The following is a 25,175-nucleotide window of genomic DNA, read 5'->3' as shown; positions in this document are numbered from 1 at the left end:
ATAATTTTGATGTTTTTGCGTCTTCAGTAGCAGCTTTTGGTAGAAAGGTTCTTCAGGCAACTTTCTCAGTTTGGTTCTAGTGCCAATAATTTGAGTTTCTTTGCTTTTAAAAAGAGTATTACTTTTTTGATTACATTTTTCAGCGAAAATAGCTGTTTATATTTGGGTATGTATTGGGTATGTATAGGCTTTTTAGGTTTGGTAAAATTTCCCTCCTCCTGGTAGGAATGTATATCCCATACGTAACAGCTTGTGGACTCTCGACACCATGAAGTAAATTAATTTATCAGGTAAGTTCTTACATAAATTATTTTTCTCTTATGAAATTGTTTTGTTTTGTTTTTATCCCGCCCTATTTTTTTTCATTGCTTGTGGACTCTCCACGGCTTTGATATTGGTTCCTAGGAGTATTAAATCGTGGACCTTTATGAAAGACAACATAATTAAGGCTTGTTGGTAAGAGTCCACAAGACCCCACCCTGTTTTATCTTTTTGGTCGTAGTTGGTGATAGTTTTCTCTTTTATAGCACATCTTTTTTTCCAGCTCCTATTTTTCTTTGCTTTTTTTTTCTTTTCCTACCTCTTTTTGCTTGGCTGTACGTCAGACTAACTACCATTGAGGTAGTTAGTCCCAAACCCTAAGGGGTTTGGGAATCTCTGTCTCCTCCTAGTGGTAGGGAAGGTAATTCCCAGGAATAATAGATTGTGGACTCTTACCATCATGAAAGAAAGAAATTTATCAGGTAAGTATAAATTACGTTATTTAGCAACAGACTTGGTAATAATGCTACTTGTTAATAATGAATAAAAAGAGAAATTATATTGAAAAGTGTTTTATGTTTTTCTTTTCCATATAGACCTCGGCCTGATTTTTTTTCCCGCTGTTTCCCTGATGGCAAGGATTCTCCTGATTTGGAATGTTCTGGTGATCTTAAGTTAGTTATTGAGGGGAGGAAGAGTTTTCCTAGTGGCCACTCATCATGTGAGTTTTTTTGTTTGTTTTTTTTAAACTGCCAAAACTTACTAACATCCTATTTGTTACTTATTACAAATACAATATATATATATATATATATATATATATATATATATATATATATACTGCATGTATATATTTTTATATATATATATATATATATATATATATATATATATATATAAAACAACATTTTAAATTAGGGGGAGATAAAAGGCGAGTTTAAAATCCTCAACAACGCACAAAATATAGAAAAAATAACTCGTGTAGTTCATTAACAAATCTAGACAGGCCCAGAGGCTTGTTTTCCCACAGAAAACCTCTGAATTACACGGTTTCCATTGCAGCAAAGGATTCTGGGTAAGATATGCAAATTAAGTACACAATGACACACCTTTTTACTTCAGTCTGCTTTTCAGCAGGTTCCCTTTACGCCAAAGTATCGCTGTTCACACAGCTTATAAACTTAGCTAGGGTTAGTGCAGTGATTCATAACCATCCCAGGACAGACTGTTTTGTGGTTTTTGCCACTCATCAGCAGGGAGAAGGTTAGAATCACTGCTGGGTGAAGTTGATTCTGGGCAGAATACAACAACATTTTAAATTAGGGGGAGATAAAAGGCGAGTTTAAAATCCTCTACTACGCACAAAATATAGAAAAAATAACTCATTGTTTAGTTCATTAACAAATCTAGACAGGCCCAGAGGCTTGTTTTCCCACATAAAGCCTCTGAATTACATTGTTTCCAATGCAGCAAAGGATTCTGGGTAAGATATGCAAATTAAGTACACAATAACACACCTTTTTACTTCAGTCTGCTTTTCAGCAGGTTCCCTTTACGCCAAAGTATCGCTGTTCACACAGCTTATAAACTTAGCTAGGGTTAGTGCAGTGATTCATAACCATCCCAGGGCAGACTGTTTTGTGGTTTTTGCCACTCATCAGCTGGGAGAAGGTTATATTTGTGACACCTTGTCCTCTTTTGATATCTCCTTAGTTGCCTTTGCAGGGCTTGGTTTCACAGCTCTGTACATTGCTGGAAAGCTTCACTGTTTTTCTCCAAGTGGACGAGGACACTCTTGGAGAATGTGTACCTTTTTGGCCCCCTTACTTTGTGCAATATCCATCGCTGTTTCCCGCACCTGTGATTACAAGCATCACTGGCAAGGTGAGAAAATAAAAAAGTTCTATTATATCAATTTAGTTTTTTGTTTATGTTTATGGAAAGTCAAATATTAGTAGGTACTCTTTTATAGGTATATCATAGCCTGGGAACTTTTATGTCTGGCATTTTAGGCTTGGGAATATAAGTACCTTATTTCACCCTATGTCGGCCTTGAGGTGTGTTTTATTATTTTTTTCACTCGTACCAATTTCTTTGCACGCACCAATTTTTTTCATGTGTCGGCTTGATTTAGCTTTGATTTTTTTTTCTCGCGTTAGCTTAATTGTGCACATTGCATTTAGGTGTCGGGCTTTAATCGCACATTTTTACATGCTTAGTCTTTTGGGCGTGTTATTTCACACTTCTATGCTATATGGATTATTAACGCTACTGAAGCTTGCCTCTTATTAGGGGGTAAGAATTAATTTCTTCCAAGAGCTGCTTTATTTGGGTGTAAGGTTACTTTATTTACCCTGCCTTTATTGTTATGTTTAAATTATTGTCTGTATTATGATTTATTAATTTCCTGTCTGTTAATCTCTTTTTTCATTATGGAGCATACTAACCCTGTCCCCTCTTCTGTTAATACTAGTACATCAGAAGCTAGATCCTTGGAACACTAATATTAAGTCAGCTGTCCCCTGTTCAGCTTTGCAAATCATGTACAGATCTTCTTATGTATTTGGATCAGTCTGAGGCTGCTCTTGCTTCTAAGGGTATCTATCCTATCCTACTATTATTAAGTCAATATAATACCCCCTGTTTAGCTTTGCAAATCATGTACAGATCTTCCTATGCATTCTGATCAGTCTGAGGCTGCTCTTGCTTCTAAGTGTATCTGTCATTAGAAACTCCCCTGTTTGTTCTAAACAGGGGAGTTCTTCAAATTTTGCTCCAGGATTTAAAGATTTTGTATGCTTGACTATATCTAAGATGTTAGCTGCCATGCCCCTTCCAAGTAAGTGTAAGAATAGGGTTTCTGATGATCCCTCTACTATCTTATCTGATTTAAAGGGACAGTCAAGTCCAAAAAAAACTTTCATGATTCAAATAGGGCATGTAATGTAATTTTAAACAACTTTCCAATTTACTTTTATCACCAATTTTGCTTTGTTCTCTTGGTATTCTTAGTTAAAAGCTAAACCTAGGAGGTTTATATGTTAATTTCTTAGACCTAGAAGGCCGCCTCTAATCTGAAAGCATTTTAACAGTTTGTCACCACTAGAGGGAGTTAGTTCATATGTTTCATATAGATAACAATGAGCTCACGCACGTGAAGTTACCTAGGGGTGAGCACTGGTTGGCTAAAATGCAAGTCTGTCAAAAGAACTGACAGACTTGCATTTTAGATACAAGATAATCACAGAGGTAAAAATTGTTTTATTATAACTGTGTTGGTTATGCAAAACTGGGGAATGTTGAATGTTTAAGTAAGTCTAAATCTGTTAAACTAAATGTTCCAGGCCCTGGTTCTCCTGATTTATTCACTGAGGGTCAAGTGTTTTCAGATGATCAAGAGTCAGTCTCTGATCAAGAAACTAACGGCTAGATTTAGAGTTTTGTCAGTAAAGACCCACGTAGCTAACGCTGCTTTTTTTTCCAGCGCACCCTTAAGACAACGCTAGTATTTAGAGTTGTCTGAGTGGCTGCGTTAGGCTCAGAAAAGGGAGCGTTGAGCATAATTTAGCTCCACTTCAACCCTCAATACCAGCGTTGCCTACGGTAGCGGTGAGCTGGAAAAACGTGCTCGTGCACGATATCCCCATAGGAAACAATGGGGCTAAGCTGGCTGCAAAAAACCTAACACCTGCAAAAAAGTAGCGTTCAGCTCCTAGCGCAGCCACATTGTTTCCTATGGGGAAACACTCTCTAAGTCTGCACTTAACACCCTAACATGAACCCTGAGTCTATTAACCCCTAATCTGTCGCCCCCGCTATTGCTGACACCTGCATTATATTATTAACCCCTAATCTGCCTCTCCGGACACCGCCGCAACCTACATTATCCCTATGAACCCCTAATCTGCTGCCCCTAACATCGCCGACACCTATATTATATTTATTACCCACTAATCTGCCCCCCCCCAACGTCGCCGCCACCTACCTACACTTATTAACCCCTAATCTGCCAACCGGATCTTGCCGCCACTATAATAAATGTATTAATAAATGTATTAACCCCTAAACCGCCGCACTCCCGCCTCAAAAACACTATAATAAATTGTATTAACCCCTAATCTACCCTCCCTAACATCGCCGCCACCTACCTACAATTATTAACCCCTAATCTCCCCCCCCCCCCGCAACATCGCCGCTACTGTAATATACTGTAATATACTGTGTATATAATACTGTAAGTTATTAACCCCTAAACCTAACTCTAACCCTAACACCCCCCTAAATTAAATATAATTTTATTTAAACAAAATAATATTCCTATAATTAAATAAATTATTCCTATTTAAAACTAAATACTTACCTATAAAATAAACCCTAATATAGCTACAATATAACTAATAGTTACATTGTAGCTATTTTAGGATTTATTTTTATTTTACAGGCAACGTTGTATTTATTTTAACTAGGTACAATAGCTATTAAATAGTTAATAACTATTTAATAGCTACCTAGTTAAAATAAGTACAAAATTACCTGTAAAATAAATCCTAACCTAAGTTACAATTACACCTAACACTACACTATCATTAAATAAATTAAATTAATTAACTACAATTACCTAACATTAAATACAATAAAATAAACAAAAGTACAAAAAAACCCCCACTAAATTACAGAACATAAAAAATTACAAGAAGTTTAAACTAATTACACCTAATCTAAGCCCCCTAATAAAACACTAAACACTACACTATCATTAAATTAATTAAATAAATTAACTACAATTAGCTAAACTAAAATACAATTAAACTAATCTATAATACAAATACAAACACTAAATTACAAAAAATAATAAAAAATTACAAGAAGTTTAAACTAATTACACCTAATCTAAGCCCCCTAATAAAATAAAAAATCCCCCCAAAATAAAAAAAATGCCCTACCCTATTCTAAATTACAAAAACCCACCACCCACATACTCCTACTCTAGCCCTGCCAAACCCCCCTTAAAAAAACCTAACACTAACCCCCTGAAGATCTCCCTACCTTGAGTCTTCTTCACTCAGCCGAGCCGAATTCTTCATCCAAGGTGCACAGAGTCCTTCATCCGGTAGAAGTTGGAACAGCCAATAGAATGCAAGCTCACTACGATTGGCTGATTGGATCAACCAATCTGATTGAAATTCAATCTGATTGGCTGATTGCATCAGCCAATCAGATTTTTCCTACCTTAAATCCGATTGGCTGATAGAATCCTATCAGCCAATCAGAATTGAAGGGACGCCATCTTGGATGACGTCACTTAAAGGTACCATCATTGTGTAAGAAGACTCCGGATGAAGAGGATGGCTCCGCGTCGGCTCTTTGAAAGATGGCTCCGCTCCGGATGGATGAAGATTGAAGACGCCGCCTGGATGAAGACTTCTACCAGATGAAGGACCTCCTCTGCGTACCTTGGATGAAGAATTCGGCTCGGCTGAGTGAAGACGACTCAAGGTAGGGAGATCTTCAGGGGGTTAGCATTAGGTTTTTTTAAGGGGAGTTTGGGTGGGTTAGAGAGTAGGGTATGTGGGTGGTGGGCTTTAATGTTGGGGGGGTTGTATTTTGTTTACAGGTAAAAGAGCTGATTACTTTGGGGCAATGCCCCGCAAAAAGCCCTTTTAAGGGCTGGTAAAAGAGCTGATTTCTTTTGTAATTTAGAATAGGGTAGGGCATTTTTTTATTTTGGGGGGATTTTTTATTTTATTAGGGGGCTTAGATTAGGTGTAATTAGTTTAAACTTCTTGTAATTTTTTATTATTTTTTGTAATTTAGTGTTTGTTTTTTTGTATTATAGATTAGTTTATTTAATTGTATTTTAGTTTAGCTAATTGTAGTTAATTTATTTAATTAATTTAATGGTAGTGTAGTGTTAGGTGTATTTGTAACTTAGGTTAGGATTTATTTTACAGGTAATATTGTACTTATTTTAACTAGGTAGCTATTAAATAGTTATTAACTATTTAATAGCTATTGTACCTAGTTAAAATAAATACAAAGTTGCCTGTAAAATAAATACAAATCCTAAAATAGCTACAATGTAATATGGTTTATTTTATAGGTATTTCTTTTTAAATAGGAATAATTTATTTAATTATAGGAATATTATTTCGTTTAAATAAAATTATATTAAACTTAGGGGGGTGTTAGGGTTAGGTTTAGGGGTTAATATCTTTATTATAGTAGCGGCGACGTTGCGGGCGGGAGATTAGGGGTTAATAATTGTAGGTAGGTGGCGGCGATGTTAGGGAGGGCAGATTAGGGGTTAATAAAATTTATTATAGTGTTTGCAAGGCGGGAGTGCGGCGGTTTAGGGGTTAATACATTTATTATAGTGGCGGCGAGGTCCAGTCGGCAGATTAGGGGTTAATAAGTGTAGGTAGGTGGCGGCAACATTGGGGGGGCAGATTAGGGGGTAATAAATATAATATAAGTGTTGGCGATGTTAGGGGCAGCAGATTAGGGATTCATAGCTATAATGTAGCTGGCGGCGGTGTCCGGTCGGCAGATTAGGGGTTAAAAATTTTTATTAGATGGTTAGGTAGTTTATGCGTGTTAGTGTACTTTGTAGCACAGTAGTTAAGAGCTTTATGTTCCGGCATCAGCCCATAAAGCTCTTAACTACTGACTTTTTTTTGCGGCTGGAGTCTTGTCGGTAGAGGGTCTACCGCTTACTTCTTCCAAGACTCCAAATACCAGCGTTAGGCAAATCCCATAGAAAAGATAGGATACGCAATTGACGTAAGGGGATCTGCGGTAGCCTGGAGTTGCGGAAAGAAAGTGAGCGGTAGACCTGACTCTAAATACCAGCGTTAGATAAAAAGCAGCGTTAGGACCCCTTAATGCTGCTTTTGACGGCTAATGCAAAACTCTAAATCTAGCCGTAAATCTTTCTCTTTTTTTGTTTAAGCTTGAACATCTTTGTTCTCTTTTAAGAGGTGTTATGTAATTTAGGTGTTCAGGATTCAAAACTTGCTGAGGATAAGTCTGCTAAACTGCTGGATTTAATTTTTAAACCTTCTGTTAAGTCTGAAGTATTTCCAGTTCCTAATGCTATCTATGAGTAAATTTATGAAGACTGGTCTAAACCTAGCATCCCTTTTAATCCTGCTCAAAGATTTAAAAGAATGTTTCTTTCATGCAAGTGGTGATGGTACACGACCCATTACTCCTGGAAATTACTCTTCCTTACTACTAGGAGGAGTCAAAAGATTTCCAAACCCCAAGAGCATTATAAAACACCTCCCACTTCACATGTACCTCAGTCTTTACTTTGCCTCCGCTGGAGGTGGTTGAATAATAAAGATGTGCATTTGATTCTTTAGAGAGAGGGGTTCTTAGCCTACAGTACTTGTCAGAGGGGGTATGGTTTCTGGCACCTTTTTCTGCTCATGGGAAATCTGTCACAGACCCTCCATTAATGGTTGTAAGTATAATTTTTTAACATTTAGACACTCTAATAGCCTTGTTTTGTGCATTTATGGTTTATATATGTGTATATATATATATATATATATTAATATATATGGCTATGGGACAGAATCTTTACATTCTTTACAATCTTTACATTGTTTTGCGCAAGTCAGGTTTTTGGCATGCTTAGTTAAAATGTTGTGAGTCGTCCTTCGGGATAGCGCACACATCTTTTTAGGTCTGTTACTATTTTTTTTCCTCACTTCCGCTGGATTACACATGTTGGGTTAGCACACGTACGTTCTAGGTCTTGCGCTCGTCGGGTTTAGGCATGTTAAATTCCCTTATAACTGTCAGTTTCTTTGGGCATGTTATTTCACACTGCTGATCATTAGCTTCAGATGTGAAAGTTCACATCTGAAGCTAATGATAAGTATATGTCTCCTGTTTGTTTTGCAGTTTGGCTTAGCTCGCATTGTACCTTTAAGTTTCTTAAAGCTAATCTTTGTAGGAATTTGTTCAGGAGACTCAGGTTCTAACCCCTTTAAAAGCTCTTGAAGAATGGGAAAAACTTACCCCCTCCCCCCCCATTCTTCAAGAGCTTTTTAAGGGGTTACAACCCGAGTCTCCAGAACAAATTCCTACAAAGATTAAGTGTGTTTATTGTAATGTAGCTGAGGTACCTCCTCCAGCTTATATATGTGACTCATGTTTAAAAATATTAACGTATTCAGACCAGACCAACCTAATGCTGCTTCCATAGTTTTTATTGCTCCTTCTGTTTGTTCATTGGAGGAGAATGCTACTGTTTTATCACTTACTTTAGGGCTTAAAGATTCTAAAGTTTCTGAGGATAAGCCTTGTAATAATTTTAATTCAGATTTTAATACTGTTGTTAAGCTCCTTAAGATATTTCCTATCCCTGATGCTGTCTCTGACATGGTTTATTGGGAATGGTCTAAGCCAGTTAATTCATTTAATCCTTTTGCAGAGTTTAAAAGTTATATCCTTGTTGCTAATGTTGAATTGCGGGAAACTGTTCCCAAGGTTAATGGGGCACTCTGGCTAAGAGTACTAGAAACAGGAACAGACTTCTAGTTTGTTTCTTTACTTTTATGGTGCTAGAAAAGGACAGAAAGTTTCTTGGTGGATTCACAAGGCTTACTTGGAGGCAGGGAAAGCCTCCACAGCAATGGATTAAAGCTTATTCTACTAGGTCAGTTGCCACTTAATGGGTTTTCAAGAATGAGGCTTCAGTTGACCAAATTTGCAAGGCAGCTAATTGGTCTTCTTTGCATACTTTAACCCCTTAAAGACCGACGACGTATGCCATACGTCCTCAAAAAAAAAGCACTTAACAACCGAGGACGTATGGCATACGTCGTCGGTTTAACAGAGCACTGGAAGCGATCGAAATCGCTTCCAGCTGCTCTAACAGTATTGCAGGCTTGCCTTGATGTCTAGGCATCCTGCAATACTGTTCCCGAGTGCCGGGACCGGATTGATCACTCCCCCACGAGTGATCACTTCCGGTTTCGCTCCACGTGGAGCCCGGCAGTGTTTCAGAGCATCAGAAGCGATCGGACACGCTTCCGATGCTCTGCTTGTGTGCTAAGTGCCTCGGTGGGTCGAGGCACTTAGTTAGTTATAAAATGAAGGTAAAAAAAAAAACGTTTAAAATATAAAAAAAGCCCTAAATAGCCCCCCCTCCCCCTTCACTAGGCATCCAAGATGGCGATGCCCAGTGCATCATGGGGCCTCTTGGGGTGTCCCTAGCCTGCATCATCATAGGGGCAAGCTAGGGTCACCCAATCTGAGCCTCCCACCCTAAAAAAAAATAAAATAATAAAATACCCCATTTGTCTGATCATGTCAATATTTGTAAATATTGACTATGATCAGTGTGGATCTACCTCCCTCTCCTCACTTGCCATTTTGTTGGAGAGAGAGAGAGAGACCTGTATTTAGCAGAGAGAGAGATTTATTTCTTTTATTTGTTAAAAAATATAGAACCAAAGGCTCTTTTCAGAGCCATTAACCCATAGCTTGCCAGTGATCACTATATATCACTGGCAGTAACATAGGTGCACTTTTTTTTTGCTGCATTTTGCTGTCTGTGCATTTTTTTAGGGGTTAATTTTGTTGTTGTAATTTTTTAAAAACCCAAAGGCTCTTTTCAGAAACATTTAGTTAATTTAATTTAATTGTCAGAGCCATTAACCCCTAGCTTGCCAGTGATCACTATATATCACTGGCAGTAGCATAGGTGCACCTTTTTTTTTTTGCTGCATTTTGCTGTCTGTGCATTTTTTTAGGGGTTAATTTTGTTGTTGTAATTTTTTAAAAACCCAAAGGCTCTTTTCAGAAACATTTAGTTAATTTAATTTAATTTTCAGAGCCATTAACCCCTAGCTTGCCAGTGATCGCTATAAATAACTGGCAGTTGCATAGCTGTACTTTTTTGCTGTGTGTGCATTTTTTTAGGGGTTAATTTTGTTGTTGTAATTTTTTAAAAACCCAAAGGCTCTTTTCAGAAACATTTAGTTAATTTAATTTAATTTTCAGAGCCATTAACCCCTAGCTTGCCAGTGATCGCTATAAATCACTGGCAGTTGCATAGCTGTACTTTTTTGCTGTCTGTGCATTTTTTTAGGGGTTAATTTTGTTGTTGTAATTTTTTAAAAACCCAAAGGCTCTTTTCAGAAACATTTAGTTAATTTAATTTAATTTTCAGAGCCATTAACCCCTAGCTTGCCAGTGATCGCTATAAATCACTGGCAGTAGCATAGCTGTACTTTTTTGCTAGTTAATTTAGTTAATTAATTTAGTTAATTTAATTTAATTTTCAGAGCCATTAACCCCTAGCTTGCCAGTGATCGCTATAAATCACTGGCAGTTGCATAGCTGTACTTTTTTGCTGTCTGTGCATTTTTTTTAGGGGTTAATTTTGTTGTAATTTTTTAAAAACCCAAAGGCTCTTTTCAGAAACATTTAGTTAATTTAATTTAATTTTCAGAGCCATTAACCCCTAGCTTGCCAGTGATCGCTATAAATCACTGGCAGTAGCATAGCTGTACTTTTTTGCTAGTTAATTTAGTTAATTAATTTAGTTAATTTAATTTAATTTTCAGAGCCATTAACCCCTAGCTTGCCAGTGATCGCTATAAATCACTGGCAGTTGCATAGCTGTACTTTTTTGCTGTCTGTGCATTTTTTTAGGGGTTAATTTTGTTGTTGTAATTTTTTAAAAACCCAAAGGCTCTTTTCAGAAACATTTAGTTAATTTAATTTAATTTTCAGAGCCATTAACCTCTAGCTTGCCAGTGATCGCTATAAATCACTGGCAGTAGCATAGCTGTACTTTTTTGCTAGTTAATTTAGTTAATTAATTTAGTTAATTTAATTTTTTTTAGTAATTGTTTTCTGTGACAGATACAAAAATGTCACAGAAAAGATATAGTGCTGAGGAGGCGTATGCCATCCTTGCGTCAGAGTCAGATGCCTCTATTTCTGACTCAGACCCCAATTTTGACCCTGCCATGTGCTCAGATACATCACTAGATGCAGTCTCAACTGATAGTGATGTATCTGTGGCTGCTAGCCCCCCTGCCAGCCCCCCTGCTAGCCCCCCTGCCAGAAGGAGGCGTGTTGCTGCCATTGCTGCTGAAGAGTGGGTAACGCCTCATCTCCAGAGGCCAGATATCCCACCCTTCACAGCAAATGCTGGCATAAATATAGATGTGGCAGGTTTTAGCCCCCAGCAGTTTCTGGAAGTGTTTCTGGGCGATGATATATTGGGTAACATTGTCGCCCAAACTAATTTATATGCCCATCAGTTCCGTGCTGCAAAGCCTGGAACATATTTGGCAAAGCAGCAATGGGCCCCCATCAATGTGCCAGAATTCAAAAAATTCTGGGCATTGACTATGCTGATGGGCATCATAAAGAAACCCTCCATTCGCTCCTACTGGAGTACTAGCCCCATCTGCTCTACCCCCATTTTCTCCCAGACTATGTCGAGGAAGAGGTATGAAATGATTCTGCATTTCATGCACTTCAGCGACAACAGCCTGTGCCCCCCTAGGGAGCATCCCCAATTTGACAGGCTGTATAAAATCCGCCCCCTGATAACCCACTTTTCTGCCAGGTTTGCAGAGGCTTATACACCTGGAAGGAATATATGCGTTGATGAATCCCTAATGAAGTATAAGGGAAGGCTGGGATTCAAGCAGTATATTCCTTCCAAACGCTCCAGATATGGGGTAAAGGTGTATAAGCTCTGTGACAGCGAGACTGGGTATACTCAGGCCTTCCGGGTGTATGAGGGAAAGGATAGCCACCTTGACCCTCCAGGTTGCCCAGAACATATGGGAACCACTGGCAAGATTGTCTGGGACCTGATATTACCCCTAATGAACAAAGGGTATCACTTGTACTTAGACAATTTTTATACAAGTGTCCTTTTTTTCAAGCTACTGTATTGCTTTGATACAGTAGCTTGCGGTACAATTAAAAAGAACCGCGCAGGTTTCCCAGGACAGCTTGTTCGCACCCGGCTACGAAGGGGGGAGACCTCAGCTCTGCGCCAAGAGGAGCTGTTGGCACTGAAGTACAGAGACAAGAAGGATGTATACCTTCTTACCACCATCCACACAGAGAGGACGGTGGCGGTTTCTGTACGTGGCAGAGCTGAGATCATAAGGAAGCCAGTGTGCATCAAGTCTTATAACCGGCATATGGGTGGGGTTGATCTGGCTGATCAGCTGCTGCAGCCCTACCTAATTATGCGGAAGACAAGGGCCTGGTACAAAAAGGTTGCAATTTACCTAATGCAGATTGCAACCCACAACGCTTTTTTGTTGTTCAAAAAAGCAAACCCCAGAGTTAAAAAGACTTTTTTACAGTTTCAGCTCCAGATTATTACGGGGATTTTGTACCATGATGCACCTGCTCCCCGGGCGGTGATGGGAGAGAGCAGAGTTGGGGCTACCCATTTTATTTTTAAAATCCCCCCTACTGCCACAAAGCAGAAACCACAAAAAAAATGCAGAGTCTGTACCAAGAGGGGGAAGAGAAGGGACACCATATATTACTGTCCTGATTGCCCTGGACAGCCTGCACTCTGCATTGGGGACTGCTTCAAGCGGTACCATACAATGGTCAATTTTTAAAAAAATAAATACATTTGCTGTTACATATATATATATATATATATTTTTTGGTTATGTTTACAGTTAGATGTTTTTTTGTTTTTTTTACTTTTACTGTGCCAGATTTTTACATTTCACTACTCTATTTTTTTCTAAAATTGGGCCTGTTTTTTTTTAACCAAAACCCCTGTCAAACCTATGCATGGGGGACATAGGTGTTCTCAGGGTGCCTTGCAGAAAACAACCTGAAGTATGTTTTTGTAATAACTTACAACAGTCTCTCCTAAATTATAGTCAAAAAGCAATGTGTCTGTAAAAATGAAAATTGAAAAATTACCACCATACACTTTCTCCAATTTTTTGGGCTAAAACAGTTGCTTCAAAGGCATCAAAGCACACCATATACAATACCTTGGGGTGTCAACATTTAAAAAATATACACTTTGAATGCAATAAATAAAAGTGGGGTATGCGATAGGCCCCAAACTAAAGATAGGCCTATCAGAAGAAATACTCTCATTTTTAATAACTAAAATCACAAGTCATAAAATTGTAACATAACCTTCCCAAAATCCTGGCAAACCTATGCATGGGGGGCATAGGTGTACTCAGGGTGCCTTGCAGAAAACAACCTGAAGTATTCTTTTGCAATAACTTACAACAATCTCTCCTAAATCATAGTCAAAAAGCAATGTGTCTGTAAAAATGAAAATTGAAAAATTACCACCATATACTTTCTCCAATTTTTTGGGCTAAAACGGTTGCTTCAAAGGCATCAAAGCACACCATATACAATACCTTGGGGTGTCAACATTTAAAAAATATACACTTTGAATGCAATAAATAAAAGTGGGGTATGCGATAGGCCCCAAACTAAAGATAGGCCTATCAGAAGAAATACTCTCATTTTTAATAACTAAAATCACAAGTCATAAAATTGTAACATAACCTTCCCAAAATCCTGGCAAACCTATGCATGGGGGGCATAGGTGTACTCAGGGTGCCTTGCAGAAAACAACCTGAAGTATTCTTTTGCAATAACTTACAACAATCTCTCCTAAATCATAGTCAAAAAGCAATGTGTCTGTAAAAATGAAAATTTAAAAATTACCACCATATACTTTCTCCAATTTTTTGGGCTAAAACGGTTGCTTCAAAGGCATCAAAGCACACCATATACAATACCTTGGGGTGTCAACATTTAAAAAATATACACTTTGAATGCAATAAATAAAAGTGGGGTATGTGATAGGCCCCAAACTAAAGATAGGCCTATCAGAAGAAATACTCTCATTTTTAATAACTAAAATCATGTAACATAACCTTCCCAAAATCCTGGCAAACCTATGCATGGGGGGCATAGGTGTACTCAGGGTGCCTTGCAGAAAACAACCTGAAGTATTCTTTTGCAATAACTTACAACAGTCTCTCCTAAATCATAGTAAAAAAGCAATGTGTCTGTAACAATGAAAATTGAAAAATTACCACCATATACTTTCTCCAATTTTTTGGGCTAAAACGGTTGCATCAAAGTCATCAAACCACTCCATGTATAATACCTTGGGGGGTCAACTTTTTAAATATAATCACATTTATGGAAAACAAATAAATTGGGGTATGTTAAAAGACCCCCAAAAAAGACGATAGGCAAAGAAAATATGTTAAATGTGAAAAAAAATCACAAACACATGTCAGACATTTGGCATTGCACCGCCCAAACAAGCCACCAAACCTATGCATAGGTGGTATCACTGAACTCAGGAGATGTTGGTGACCACATATTGGTGTCTTCTTTGGTAGTAACACATAACAGGAGCTGTGAATCCATGTCTAAAGTACAATGTATGTGAAAAATAACACAAAGAAATGAATGCCCAATAGTTTGACAAAGACTAGTGGTTGAATTAGTGTATGGAAAGTGTTAAAACACCTGCATTTGAAATACCCTAGGATGTCTACTTTTCAAAAATATATGGTTTTATGGGGGTAAATTACATTGGCCGGCTTCAGAAATGTCTTAAATAGAACATGGGTGCATGGGATGGGAAAATGGGAAGTGTAAAAAATGGAATGCGCTTCCTAAAAATAAGGCCTTATAGCCCCCAGAGAACCCAACACACCTATACATGGGTGGTATCACTGTACTCAGGAGATGTTGTTGAACACATATTGAGGTGTTTTTTGGCAGTAACACATAACAGGAACTGAGAATCCGTGCCTAAAGTACAATGTGTGTGAAAAATAACACAAAAAAATGACTACCCAAAAGTTTGACAAAGACTGGTGGTTAAATAAGTTCATGGAAAGTGTGAAAATACCAGCATTTCAAATACCCTAGGGGGTCTACTTCTCAAAAATATATGGTTTTATGGGGGTAAATTTCATTGACCGGCTTCAGAAATGTCCCAAATAGGACATGGGTGCATGATGACCGATGTGAAAATTCCAAGTTGAAAAACTGGAATGCGCTTCCTAAAAATAAGGCCTTCTAGCCCCCAGAGAACCCAACACACCTATACATGGGTGGTATCACTGTACTCAGGAGATGTTGTTGAACACATATTGAGGTGTTTTTTGGCAGTAACACATAACAGGAACTGAGAATCCATGCCTAAAGTACAATGTGTGTGAAAAATAACACAAAAAAATGACTACCCAAAAGTTTGACAAAGACTGGTGGTTAAATAAGTTCATGGAAAGTGTGAAAATACCAGCATTTCAAATACCCTAGGGGGTCTACTTCTCAAAAATATATGGTTTTATGGGGGTAAATTTCATTGACCGGCTTCAGAAATGTCCCAAATAGGACATGGGTGCATGATGACCGATGTGAAAATTCCAAGTTGAAAAACTGGAATGCGCTTCCTAAAAATAAGGCCTTCTAGCCCCCAGAGAACCCAACACACCTATACATGGGTGGTATCACTGTACTCAGGAGATGTTGTTGAACACATATTGAGGTGTTTTTTGGCAGTAACACATAACAGGAACTGAGAATCCATGCCTAAAGTACAATGTGTGTGAAAAATAACACAAAATAATGACTACCCAAAAGTTTGACAAAGACTGGTGGTTGAATTAGTGCATGGAAAGTGTTAAAATACAAGCATTTGAAATACCCTAGGGTGTCTACTTTTCAAAAATATATGGTTTGATGGGGGTAAATTCCATTGACCAGCTTCAGAAATGTCCCAAATAGGACATGGGTGCATGATGACCGATGTGAAAATTCCAAGTTGAAAAACTGGAATGCGCTTCCTAAAATTAAGGCCTTTTAGCCCCCAGAGAACCCGACACACCTATACATGGGTGGTATCACTGTACTCAGGAGATGTTGTTGAACACATATTGAGGGTTTTTTTGGTAGTAACACATAACAGGAACTGAGAATCCATGCCTAAAGTACAATGTGTGTGAAAAATAACACAAAATAATGACTACCCAAAAGTTTGACAAAGACTGGTGGTTGAATTAGTGCATGGAAAGTGTTAAAATACAAGCATTTGAAATACCCTAGGGTGTCTACTTTTCAAAAATATATGGTTTGATGGGGGTAAATTCCATTGACCAGCTTCAGAAATGTCCCAAATAGGACATGGGTGCATGATGACCGATGTGAAAATTCCAAGTTGAAAAACTGGAATTCGCTTCCTAAAATTAAGGCCTTTTAGCCCCCAGAGAACCCGACACACCTATACATGGGTGGTATCACTGTACTCAGGAGATGTTGTTGAACACATATTGAGGGTTTTTTTGGTAGTAACACATAACAGGAACTGAGAAATCCATGCCTAAAGTACAATGTGTGTGAAAAATAACACAAAATAATGACTACCCAAAAGTTTGACAAAGACTGGTGGTTGAATTAGTGCATGGAAAGTGTTAAAATACAAGCATTTGAAATACCCTAGGGTGTCTACTTTTCAAAAATATATGGTTTGATGGGGGTAAATTCCATTGACCAGCTTCAGAAATGTCCCAAATAGGACATGGGTGCATGATGACCGATGTGAAAATTCCAAGTTGAAAAACTGGAATGCGCTTCCTAAAATTAAGGCCTTTTAGCCCCCAGAGAACCCGACACACCTATACATGGGTGGTATCACTGTACTCAGGAGATGTTGTTGAACACATATTGAGGGTTTTTTTTGGTAGTAACACATAACAGGAACTGAGAATCCATGCCTAAAGTACAATGTGTGTGAAAAATAACACAAAATAATGACTACCCAAAAGTTTGACAAAGACTGGTGGTTGAATTAGTGCATGGAAAGTGTTAAAATACAAGCATTTGAAATACCCTAGGGTGTCTACTTTTCAAAAATATATGGTTTGATGGGGGTAAATTCCATTGACCAGCTTCAGAAATGTCCCAAATAGGACATGGGTGCATGATGACCAATGTGAAAATTCCAAGTTGAAAAACTGGAATGCGCTCCCTAAAAATAAGAGCTTTTAGCCCCCCGAGAACCCGACACACCTATACATGGGTGGTATCACTGTACCCAGGAGATGCTGCTGAAGACATATGAGGGTGTTATTTGGCAGTAACCCTTAATATTATCAGTAAATGTATTCTTAAATTGCTATTTTGTCAAAAAATCAAATTATTTTTTTTCCCCCCCCAAACTTTGGCATAGATTGGTGGTAAAATGGTTGCATGAAAAAAGTCAAAATACCCCAAGTTTAATACCTTAGGTTGTCTTCTTTTAAAAAATATATACATTTGAAGGGTTATTCAGGGATTCATGACAGATATTGGTGTTACAATGTAACTATCGCCAATTTTGAAAAAACATGGTTTTGAAATAGCAAAGCTCTACTTGTACTTATTGCCCTATAACTTGCAAAAAAAGCAAAGAACATGTAAACATTGGGTATTTATAAACTCAGGACAAAATTTAGAAACTGTTTAGCATTGGTATTTTATGGTGGTTGTAGATGTGTAAGAGATTTTGGGGCTCAAAGTTAGAAAAAGTGCATTTTTTTTCATTTTTTCCTCATATTTTATATTTTTTTTATAGTAAATTATAAGATATGATGAAAATAATCATATCTTTAGAAAGTCCATTTAATGGCGAGAAAAACAGTATATAATATGTGTGGGTACAGTAAATGAGTAAGAGGAAAATTACAGTTAAACACAAACATCGCAGAAATGCAAAAATAGCCTTGGTCCCAGATGGTCAACAAATTGAAAAGTGGTCTGGTCACTAAGGGGTTAAAAAAATTCTATCATTTTGACGTTTTTGCTTCTTCTGAGGCAGCCTTTAGTAGGAAGGTCCTTCAGGCAGTTGTTACAGTTTTATTTTTTTTCTTGCCTAATTGATTTATTTTTTTAGTGCATTTAAAAGAAATGTTTTGCACTTGTTGGGTTTTTGTGGGGATGTTTTTTTTTTAATCCTTCTCTTTATGTTGTTACTCATGGACTCCACAGCTTGAGTATTAGTGCCCAGTAGTAATGGATTGTGGACTCTCACCACCTGTATGAAAGAAAACACAATTTATGCTTACCTGATAAATTAATTTCTTTAATTATGGTGAGAGTCCATGAGACCTCACCCTTTATTTTTGGGTTAGTATTTTCTTTTTTAGCACATCTTTTTTCCCTACTCATTTCTCTTGTTAAGTGTATCCAGTCCACGGATCATCCATTACTTATGGGATATTCTCCTTCCCAACAGGAAGTTGCAAGAGGATCACCCACAGCAGAGCTGCTATATAGCTCCTCCCCTAACTGCCATATCCAGTCATTCTCTTGCAAGCCTCAACCAAGATGGAGGTCGTAAGAGGACTGTGGTGTTTTATACTTAGTTTATTCTTCAATCAAAAGTTTGTTATTTTTAAATGGTGCCAGAGTGTACTGTTTATCTCAGGCAGTATTTAGAAGAAGAATCTGCCTGCGTTTTCTATGATCTTAGCAGAAGTAACTAAGATCCATGGCTGTTCTCACATATTCTGAGGAGTGAGATAACTTCAGAGAGGGAATGGCGTGCAGGTTTTCTTGCAATAAGGTATGTGCAGTTAATATTTTTCTAGGGCTGGAATTTGCTAGAAAATGCTGCTTATACCGGATTAATGTAAGTAAAGCCTTAAATGCAGTGATAGCTACTGGTATCAGGCTTATTAATAGAGATGCATACTCTTATAAAATGTAATATATAACGTTTGCTGGCCTGTTAATCGTTTTTATATATGTTTGGTGACAAAACTTATTGGGGCCTAGTTTTTTTCCACATGGCTGGTTTGATTTCTGCCTAGAGACAGTTTCCTGAAGCTTTCCACTGTTGCAATATGAGTGGGAAGGGCCTATTTTAGTGCTTTTCTGTGCAGATAAAAATACTGACAGAGACATTCAGCTTCCCTCTGCATGATACAGGACATCTCTGAAGGGCTCAAATGGCTTCAAAGTCGTGTTTGAGGAGGGTAACAATCACAGTAGACTGTGGCAGTTGTTGTGACTGTGTTTAAAAAACGTTTTTGTTATTAAGGGGTTAATCATCCATTTGCAAGTGGGTGCAATGCTCTGCTGACTTGTTACATACACTGTAAAAATTTTGTTAGTGTAACTGCCTTTTTTCACTGTTATTTCAAATTTTGTCAAAATTTGTTTCTCTTAAAGGCACAGTAACGTTTTTTATATTGCTTGTTAACTTGCTTTAAAGTGTTTTCCAAGCTTGCTAGTCTCATTGCTAGTCTGTACAAACATGTCTGAAACAGAGGATACTTGTTCATTATGTTTAAAAGCCATGGTGGAGCCCCATAGGAGAATGTGTACTAAATGTATTGATTTCACCTTAAACAGTAAAGATCAGTCTTTATCTATAAAAGAATTGTCACCAGAGGGGTCTGTCGAGGGGGAAGTTATGCCGACTAACTCTCCCCACGTGTCGGACCCTTCGCCTCCCGCTCAAGGGACGCACGCTAATATGGCGCCAAGTTCATCAGGGACGCCCATAGCGATTACTTTGCAGGACATGGCTGCAATCATGAATAATACCCTGTCAGAGGTATTATCCAGATTGCCTGAATTGAGAGGCAAGCGCGATAGCTCTGGGGTTAGACGAGATACAGAGCGCGTAGATGCTGTAAGAGCCATGTCTGATACTGCGTCACAATATGCAGAACCTGAGGACTGAGAGCTTCAGTCTGTGATTCGGGGAGACCTGATTCAGAGATTTCTAATTTTAAATTTAAGCTTGAGAACCTCCGTGTATTGCTTGGGGAGGTATTAGCTGCTCTGAATGACTGTGACACAATTGCAGTGCCAGAGAAATTGTGTAGGCTGGATAAATACTATGCAGTGCCGGTGAGTACTGATGTTTTTCCAATGCCTAAAAGGCTTACAGAAATTATTAATAAGGAGTGGGATAGGCCCGGTGTGCCCTTTTCCCCACCTCCTATATTTAGAAAAATGTTTCCAATAGATGCCACTACACGGGACTTATGGCAGACTGTCCCTAAGGTGGAGGGAGCAGTTTCTACTTTAGCAAAGCGTACCACTATCCCGGTTGAGGACAGTTGTGCTTTTTCAGATCCAATGGATAAAAAATTAGAGGGTTACCTTAAGAAAATGTTTATTCAACAAGGTTTTATTTTACAGCCCCTTGCATGCATTGCGCCTGTCACTGCTGCGGCGACATTCTGGTTTGAGGCCCTGGAAGAGGCCATCCATACAGCTCCATTGACTGAAATTGTTGACAAGCTTAGAACTCTTAAGCTAGCTAACTCATTTGTTTCTGATGCCATTGTTCATTTGACTAAACTAACGGCTAAGAATTCCGGATTCGCCATCCAGGCGCGTAGGGCGCTATGGCTCAAATCCTGGTCAGCTGATGTGACTTCAAAGTCTAAATTAACATTCCTTTCAAGGGGCAGACCTTATTCAGCCTGGTTTGAAAGAAATTATTGCTGACATTACTGGAGGTAAGGGTCATACCCTTCCTCAGGACAGGGCCAAATCAAAGGCCAAACAGTCTAATTTTCGTGCCTTTTGAAATTCCAAGGCAGGTGCAGCATCAACTTCCTCCGCTTCAAGACAACTTTTTCTCAATCTAAGCAGGCCTGGAAACCTAACCAGTCCTGGAACAAAGGCAAGCAGGCCAGAAAGCCTGTTGCTGCCTCTAAGACAGCATGAAGGAACGGCCCCCTATCCGGCGACGGATCTAGTAGGGGGCAGACTTTTTCTCTTCGCCCAGGCATGGGCAAGAGATGTTCAGGATCCCTGGGCGTTGGATCATATCTCAGGGATATCTTCTGGACTTCAAAGCTTCCCCTCCACAAGGGAGATTTCATCTTTCAAGGTTATCTGCATATCAGATAAAGAAAGAGGCATTCCTACGCTGTGTGCAAGACCTCCTAGTAATGGAAGTGATCCATCCAGTTCCGCGGACGGAACAAGGACAGGGTTTTTATTCAAATCTGTTTGTGGTTCCCAAAAAAGAGGGAACCTTCAGACCAATTTTGGATCTAAAGATCTTAAACAAATTCTTCAGAGTTCCATCTTTCAAAATGGAAACTATTCGGACCATCCTACCCATGATCCAAGAGGGTCAGTACATGACACAGTGATACAGGCGTCAAGCTTTCAAATTGCCAAGTCTCATACAGAGATAGTTCTGGCATTTCTGAGATCGCACGGGTGGAAAGTGAACGAGGAAAAGAGTTCTCTATGCCCACTCACAAGAGTCTCCTTCTTAGGGACTCTTATAGATTCTGTAGAGATGAAAATTTACCTGACGGAGTCCAGGTTATCAAAGCTTCTAAATGCTTGCCGTATTCTTCATTCCATTCCGCGTCCTTCGGTGGCTCAGTGTACGGAGGTGATCGGCTTAATGGTAGCGGCAATGGACATAGTGCCATTTGCGCGCCTACATCTCAGACTGCTGCAATTATGCATGCTAAGTCAGTGGAATGGGGATTACACAGATTTGTCCCCTCTGCTAAATCTGGATCAAGAGACCAGAGATTCTCTTCTCTGGTGGTTGTCTCGGGTCCACCTGTCCGAGGGTATGACCTTTCGCAGGCCAGATTGGACAATTGTAACAACAGATGCCAGCCTTCTAGGTTGGGGTGCAGTCTGGAACTCCCTGAAGGCACAGGGATCGTGGACTCAGGAGGAGTTAAGAGCAATATTCAATGCTCTTCTGGCTTGGCCTCAGTTAGCAACACTGAGGTTCATCAGATTTCAGTCGGACAATATCACGACTGTGGCTTACATCAACCATCAAGGGGGAACCAGGAGTTCCCTAGCGATGTTAGAAGTCTCAAAAATAATTCGCTGGGCAGAGACTCACTCTTGCCACCTGTCTGCAATCCATATCCCAGGCGTGGAGAACTGGGAGGCGGATTTTCTAAGTCGTCAGACTTTTCACCCGGGGGAGTGGGAACTCCATCCGGAGGTGTTTGCTCAATTGATTCATCGTTGGGGCAAACCAGAGTTGGATCTCATGGCGTCTCGCCAGAACGCCAAGCTTCGTTGTTACGGATCCAGGTCCAGGGACCCAGAAGCGACGCTGATAGATGCTCTAGTAGCGCCTTGGTTCTTCAACCTGGCTTATGTGTTTCCACCGTTTCCTCTGCTCCCTCGACTGATTGCCAAAATCAAACAGGAGAGAGCATCGGTGATTCTAATAACGCCTGTGTGGCCATGCAGGACCTGGTATGCAGACCTAGTGGACATGTCATCCTTTCCACCATGGACTCTGCCTCTAAGACAGGACCTTCTAATACAAGGTCCTTTCAATCATCCAAATCTAATTTCTCTGAGACTGACTGCATGGAGATTGAACGCTTGATTCTATCAAAGCGTGGCTTCTCCGAGTCAGTCATTGATACCTTAATACAGGCACGAAAGCCTGTTACCAGGAAAATCTATCACAAGATATGGCGTACATATCTTTACTGGTGTGAATCCAAGAATTACTCATGGAGTAAGGTTAGGATTCCTAGGATATTGTCCTTTCTCCAAGAGGGTTTGGACAAAGGAATATCAGCTAGTTCCTTAAAGGGACAGATTTCTGCTCTGTCTATTCTTTTGCACAAGCGTCTGGCAGAAGTTCCAGACGTCCAGGCATTTTGTCAGGCTTTGGTTAGAATTAAGCCTGTGTTTAAACCTGTTGCTCCCCCATGGAGCTTAAACTTGGTTCTTAAAGTTCTTCAAGGAGTTCCGTTTGAACCCCTTCATTCCATTGATATTAAGCTTTTATCTTGGAAAGTTCTGTTTTTGATGGCTATTTCCTCGGCTCGGAGAGTCTCTAACCTATCTGCCTTACAATGTGATTCTCCTTATCTGATTTTTCATGCAGATAAGGTAGTTCTGCCTACCAAACCTGGGTTTTTACCTAAGGTGGTTTCTAACAAGAATATCAATCAAGAGATTGTTGTTCCATCATTGTGTCCTAATCCTTCTTCAAAGAAGGAACGTCTTTTACATAATCTGGACGTAGTCCGTGCCTTGAAGTTTTACTTACAAGCTACTAAAGATTTTCGTCAAACATCTTCCCTGTTTGTCGTTTATTCTGGACAGAGGAGAGGTCAAAAAGCTTTGGCAACCTCTCTTTCCTTTTGGCTTCGGAGTATTATACGCCTAGCCTATGAGACTGCTGGACAGCAGCCCCCTGAAAGAATTACAGCTCATTCTACTAGAGCTGTGGCTTCCACCTGGGCCTTTAAAAATGAGGTCTCTGTTGAACAGATTTGCAAGGCCGCGACTTGGTCTTCGCTTCACACTTTTTCAAAATTTTACAAATTTGATACTTTTGCTTCTTCGGAGGCTGTTTTTGGGAGAAAGGTTTTTCAGGCAGTGGTTCCTTCAGTTTAATCCCTGCCTTGTCCCTCCCATCATCCGTGTACTTAAGCTTTGGTATTGGTATCCCATAAGTAATGGATGATCCGTGGACTGGATACACTTAACAAGAGAAAACATAATTTATGCTTACCTGATAAATTTATTTCTCTTGTAGTGTATCCAGTCCACGGCCCGCCCTGTCCTTTTAAGGCAGGTCTAAAATTTAATTAAACTACAGTCACCACTGCACCCTATGGTTTCTCCTTTCTTTGTTTGTTTCGGTCGAATGACTGGATATGGCAGTTAGGGGAGGAGCTATATAGCAGCTCTGCTGTGGGTGATCCTCTTGCAACTTCCTGTTGGGAAGGAGAATATCCCATAAGTAATGGATGATCCGTGGACTGGATACACTACAAGAGAAATACATTTATCTGGTAAGCATAAATTATGTTTTTATTAATCATATTTTTTCCATCTTAATAAGAGGAGAGTCCACTGCTTCATTCATTACTTGTGGGAATTAAGAACCTGGCCAAATGCTTAAATACCTCCCCCATTCCCCTCATCCCACAGTCATTCTTTGCCTTTCGTCACAGCAGGTTGGCAGAGAAGTGTCGGAAGATTCAGAGTAATCTCTTATGGAGGGTAGTACTCTTCGAAATGGGACTGGAGTTTTAACTAGTCCTGTCAGCCTCTCAGTGAGAGAATGGGTGAAAGTTAGAGTCCAGAGATGCAGGGAGAGTCTTTCTGCGAAACCATCCCGACTCAGATTAACAGCTCCTTTAGCAATCAGCATCGACAAGTTTCACTGCCTGCTTTATGCACTCAAGTCCATATCAGTGATGCTACTATAACCTGTCACACTAACGCAAGAAGACAGGGTCACAGTGTGTCTCCTTTTATCTGTATATCCCTAATCAAGGGTTAATATCCCTGGAATGGGGATTGTAGAACAGGGGTGGGTTTATGCATATCTTTATTGTGTTTGTTGCTACATCATGTGTGAGATGAGGCTCTAGCAATGTGTGAACAGTCAGGTGTAGATCAGCACTGACTTTTTTGGCACATTTTCTCTACAGTGCTTGTGCGGTCCTGCATGGCACTCCATGTGACCGGGTGTGGCCTCTTCCACTACCTATTTCCTGATCGGCAATTGCGGGAGACGTAACGGTTTCTCTGTGGTCTGGGTCATAGGTGGTGGTGAGTACCCCGGCCATTGGTGTATAAAGGTGCCATTTATTCTATTTAGTCCGTATTAAAGGCGCAAGCTATGGATGACTTTGATATGTACCCCCTCTTTTATTATTATTATTATTATTATCGGTTATTTGTACTACAAATAACCAATAATAATAATAATAATTAAAGGCGCAAGCTATGGATGACTTTGATATGTTAGAGGATACCCCCTCTTTAATTAAATCTAATACCTGTGTTTATTGCGAGGATGTGCAGGTTGATCCGCCTGCTCAACTGTGTTCCACATGCTTTAATAAGATTGCAATATCTAAATAGAATAAGAT

The 25,175-nt window shown here is 39.3% G+C and overlaps 1 protein-coding gene across 1 annotated transcript in view; it reads left to right on the top strand.

The window, feature by feature from the left end:
• The window catches only part of PLPP5 (phospholipid phosphatase 5), a 478,158-nt gene that overhangs the window by 379,971 nt on the left and 73,012 nt on the right, over nucleotides 1-25,175 (top strand). The window contains exons 4-5 of the mRNA XM_053718033.1: nucleotides 858-982; nucleotides 1,975-2,145. Coding sequence (XP_053574008.1) covers nucleotides 858-982; nucleotides 1,975-2,145 — 296 coding nt within the window. The remainder of the gene's footprint in view (nucleotides 1-857; nucleotides 983-1,974; nucleotides 2,146-25,175) is intronic.

Source organism: Bombina bombina, chromosome 6 (assembly GCF_027579735.1).
Source record: "Bombina bombina isolate aBomBom1 chromosome 6, aBomBom1.pri, whole genome shotgun sequence".
Taxonomy (NCBI): domain Eukaryota; kingdom Metazoa; phylum Chordata; class Amphibia; order Anura; family Bombinatoridae; genus Bombina; species Bombina bombina.
The sequence above is the reverse complement of the archived record's forward strand: the minus strand, read 5'-3'. Positions and strand labels throughout refer to the sequence as shown.